Here is a 5,000-nt window from a genome sequence, read left to right as displayed (position 1 = left end):
ACTGCAAACAAGCAGAGAAGCTCCGGACTGGATGAGGCACTACATTCACAGCAGAGGTGGAGTTCGAGTTCCAATGGAGTTACAAGTTTTATTCATAAACTATTTTAATACTTTTCATTGGTTAAAAATTACAAAATATGGAGATACAAGGTTGTATATGTGGCTGTTTATTAAATGTACATAGATTTGTCCCTACAAAAAAAAAAAAAAAAGTTGTGGACCAGATGAACTAACCAATATATCTTTTCAGAGGTAAAGATTTATTATCATACAGTGAGATAATGTGGTATCGATGTACCTCTCGGTCCAGCCCAGCAGCAACAGTGATGATACTTCCTGTCCTGTTGTTAATGGTGAACATGTTTGGACTGGGGCTGTCGGGATTCTGAGACACAATCTTGTAGCGCAGCTGCCCGTTAATAGTTTTGGGATCATCCTTGTCTACTGCAGTCACTGTCATTACTGACGTGCCTATTGAAATTAAAGACAACACACACACACAAGCGTACAGTCAAAAACGTAGTTTCATTAATTGAAGGGATTGTCGTGCACACATGTGAAATGGTTTAACCTGGTTTAGAGCCTTCAGGAACGCTTCCATTCCAGATCTGCTGGATGAACTCTGGTCGGTTGTCATTCATGTCAATAACGTTGATCATGATGTCAACAGGGTTTTCCACCTGATTACCATTCAGGTCCACCGCATGTGCCCTCAACTGATGCCATAACACACAGAGTAGTGTATATAAATACAGGGCATGCAAAACACATTTCACTTTGTTGATATTTCAATGTAGTAAGAAGTGCTGATTATTTCTTACTTTCCTCACTGACTATATTGCAACAAATTATAAATATATCAGTTATTGCTCAAATTGAGAAAATGTCTAGAAAAGTTAATACTTCTCACATTAATTCATGTATAGTGGGGTGATGTTAAAACTCAGGATTGGTAAGCGGAGTGTAGCTGGTTTCATACCCTCACCTTTTACCACTGCGGATCAGATTTAAATCAGATTATAATACTGACTCTTTAAAATGCTTTATTTTAATTGGTCGATCACAACATTCTGGGTCTGACTGGTCAGTTATTCCCTGATAATGACTGATAATAATTGTGTAATAAGCAGGTGTCACGTTCCCAGCCATTCCCAGACTCCAATTCCCAGAATCCTCCCTGACAATCACCTGCACTCACTCCACCAATCACTAATCACCCACACCCAGCTGCAGCACATTACCCGGACTATATAAGCCAGTCACACACACTCACACAGGGCGAAGTCTTGTTTACCCTTGTGTACAATTCCGAGCGTTTCCCTGTCTGTTCTGCCCGTTACCGTTTGGACTGTTGCTCTGGACTCTGATTCTCGCCGCCTGCCTTCTCACCTGTCTGTTCCCGTTTATCCCTGTCTGCCGCCTGCCTCGACCCTCTGCCTGTTAACTGGTTTTAACTCCTGTACTGCCCTTAATGTTGAATAAAAGCTGCAAATGGATCTCTCTCTTGTCGTCCAATCGTTACAGCCGGATAATGTACATCCAGCAGGCTGTTGTTGCAAATTAATTAAGTAACTTCTCTGAGAGAGTTTGATCATGTGGTTGTGTTCAGAACAGCTGGTTTTGAACACAAGAATTAGCAGAATTTTCAAACGTACACTACCATTCCCAGGTTTATGGTCAGTAAGATATTTTAATGGTTTTTAAAAGTCTCTTCTGCTCAGCAAGGTTGCATTTATTTGATCAAAAATACAGCAAAAACTGTGAAATATTATTATAATGTAAAACAGCTGTTTTCTATGTGAATATATAGTAAAGTGTAATTTATTCCTGTGATCAAAGCTGAATTTTCAGCATCATTACTCCAGTCTTCAGTGTCACATGATCCTCCAGAAATCATTCTAATATGATGATTTGATGCTCAAGAAACATATGATTATTATCAATATTGAAGACAATCATCTTTCTGTGGAAGCTGTGATACATTTTATTTTTCAGAATTCTTTGATGAAATTTCAAAAGAACAGCATTTATTTGAAACTATTTTTTTATATAACATTACATACATTTTAATGCATCTTTTCTGAATTTTGTAAATATTACTGACCCTAAACGTACAGGAAAACTTAAAAATGTAAAGAACAGTAGTGTACATGAAACCTAATAAGCAGCCAGTGCAGTGTAGATACAGGCTAATATGATCACACTTCATGGCTCTACAGCAAACACTCTAGATGCTGCATTTTCAACCAGCTGAAATGTGTTCAATAAGCATGGGAACATCCACCCAGTGATGCATTATCCATTATATAGTCTTGAAGTCATGAATGGGTGAATTAGCTTTAAGGTGTGTGACATAATGAGAATATGTTGAAACTTTGAAATATTTCTGAGATGGAAGAACATGGTTTTATAAATGCTAGAAATGTAACTTTCAGTTATGTATACATCTCTGAAAAAAAACATCTGATCAGTGTTGGGGGGACATAACCTTAGCTAAATCATTTCAGCTAAATATTATAGGGCTTAAGACTCGCTAGTCCTTCAAACAACTCACCGAATAGCTGATTTGAAAACATTTAGTTTTGCGCATTAGAAAGAGCCCAACACTTTATACTGTTCTTACAATCAAATGTTTAGCTTACACTCTTTCCCATCAGCCAATGAGACTCTTTTATTACTCAGTGTTACAAGAGCATTAGCGTTAGTATCGGAAATTTGATAATTCCCACTTCTGAAGTTGTGATTACGAGCTCATCGCATTCAAGTTCGAAATGGGAGGGCATTCATGTGCACATTTTACCTAGGAAACTAGTATTTAAGATCATTCTGAGAGCATGTGAAGGCAGCATTAGAGTTGCCGTTTGTGTAGAGAGAGATGAATTCTGCAACAATACTGTGGAAATGCTGATGGAAATGCTTCCATTGATGCCGTTGCTGAATACAGTCAAATCTGTTTCAGTTTCAGAGAAGGACTTTCACAGCATATTCTTAAAAACAAAAGAACATTCTAGTTTACGGTACAGATAAGGTCAGTCGTAATGAACTCACATTGAAACTGGGCATGTGCTCTCGGTCCAGAGGCTTGAGGACACTTAGCTGTCCTGAGACGGGGTCAATGGAAAAGACTCCAGTGGGCGGCTGGTCGGCCCCGGGGCCCGTCACGCTGTACCGCAAACTCACCTTCTCATCATTATCTGAGCGGATCTACATGACGGCAGAGAGCACAGCCATGAACAACGTCAAGCAGCTTTTGCAACACATTTTAACTTTTGCAATTAAATATATATATATCTTGAAACAGGGTGTTTAATACGGGACATGATTTTCTCCATTAGTGAATTTACTGGATTGTTTTCAGAAGCAGAGGAAGTAAAGAGAGGCAATTTTGATTTCATGTTAACATATCATTTAGCCTAAAACATCAGATTCAGCATCCTCCATTAATATGCATGAAAATTGTTTGTGTTCACACTGTGTAATGTGTGTAAGTGAGTATATGTGGACTCTGTGCGCGTGTGTGTGTGTGTGTGTGTGTGTTGATCTTACCATGACCAGTTTCATTGGGAAAGGCCCTCTTGAGTTTTCTGCCACATTGATAGGAGGAATAACCCAGTCTCTCTTCATGCGTTTGAGAGACATGTCTATCAGTCGGGAAGGAAACAATATTTCCGGTACATCTCTCCTGAACACATCTTGTTCCTGCAGTCACAGGTGAAGAATTGTTAAATTTGTGTAACAATAAACAGATGCAGAGTAATACAGCAGCAGGTGTTTACATGTGTCAGCGAGTTTTCTAATCAGTGAATTTCATAAAAAAATAAAATTAAAAAGACAACTGAAAATGAAGTCTATTTTAAGAACCATTAACCATTTTTTTCATTGTGGCATGAGTAGGGGTGGACAATATGACCAAAATCTTATTTCACAATATGAGAAATTTTATGATAGCGATATATCACAATATAGTTATTTATTTTTATGTTATTAAAAAAATAAATACAAAAAAATCAAATTACAAACAATAGGACAAATTCAATAAAACAAAAATATGAATTAAACAAACAAGTTTTTCAGGTACAATAGGTTTATTTATCATGGAGTTAGAATAGCACAGAAAATGAATAATCAAATGTAAAAATAAAATACTTTATAGTCATCATTGTATGAATTAAATATAAATTTGTTCTTATTACACTATTATAACTACAAAAGTTATTCAGTCAAGAGCAGAGAGTTAATTTCTCATTTGTTTGATTAACGTCAATGACAGCAGGGAATGCCACCCAGCCCTAATAATGAGAACGTATTGAAAATAGTCACTAATTAATTTATCTGAGAAGCATTATTTTGAAAACAATGAGAGAGCAGATTAAACACAGAACAAACGAGCAGAGTTATTAATGAATTATTGAATATAACGGCAACCGGTGTCACAATTTTCTCAAACCTGCTGCATCAGCAAACTGAGCCGAATGAACAGGTCAGCTCATGAAGCGTGATGTGTTGAGATCATATCTTCTTCATATCACTTCTCACTTCATCTAACTAACCCCAGTTAATGGACACTTCCACTAAACTTTTACTCATTGCTGACTGTGAACAGTGCATTTCTACATTGGCTTTGCTAACTGAAAGCTTGCTGCATTCATGCCACAAGATGTCACTATAAGTCCAAGATGAGTGTCATATCAAGCAGAATAGAGTTTATCTCAGTCACTTTGGTACATTTCTCAGATCCCAGTCGAAATTCTCAAAACGACTTGTTCTACTTCCACATCATCAGGTCACTTGTGCACATCATAAAGGGATTTCTCATTCTTTTGAGCAAATTGACAGTGCTTTTGTTCATTCATGTAACTGATTGTGTCCTACTGTCAGCTGCTTATGACATGTTGATCAAAGGTTCAAGTTTCAAGTTACACTTGAAAATATATTATACTGGTCCTCCGTTGATTAGTCTCAGCCCCCTAAACATCTAGGCCAAAGATGGCATAGTTCAT

General features: G+C 37.3%; 1 protein-coding gene across 4 annotated transcripts in view; it reads right to left on the bottom strand.

Moving 5' to 3' along the window:
* The window catches only part of LOC137002680 (cadherin-2-like), a 74,370-nt gene that overhangs the window by 37,443 nt on the left and 31,927 nt on the right, over positions 1–5,000 (bottom strand). For all 4 annotated transcript variants that reach the window (XR_010891904.1, XM_067362493.1, XM_067362495.1 and 1 more), the window contains 4 exons: positions 3,547–3,699; positions 3,049–3,204; positions 572–716; positions 299–471 (listed from right to left, as the gene is read on the bottom strand). Coding sequence is in view for 3 of the 4 variants with exons in the window: in XM_067362493.1 (XP_067218594.1) it covers positions 299–471; positions 572–716; positions 3,049–3,204; positions 3,547–3,699 (627 nt within the window). In the remaining variant the exon portion in view is untranslated. The remainder of the gene's footprint in view (positions 1–298; positions 472–571; positions 717–3,048; positions 3,205–3,546; positions 3,700–5,000) is intronic.

This window comes from Chanodichthys erythropterus, chromosome 16 (genome assembly GCF_024489055.1).
Source record: "Chanodichthys erythropterus isolate Z2021 chromosome 16, ASM2448905v1, whole genome shotgun sequence".
NCBI lineage: Eukaryota > Metazoa > Chordata > Actinopteri > Cypriniformes > Xenocyprididae > Chanodichthys > Chanodichthys erythropterus.
This window is presented reverse-complemented; position numbering and strand designations above follow the sequence as displayed.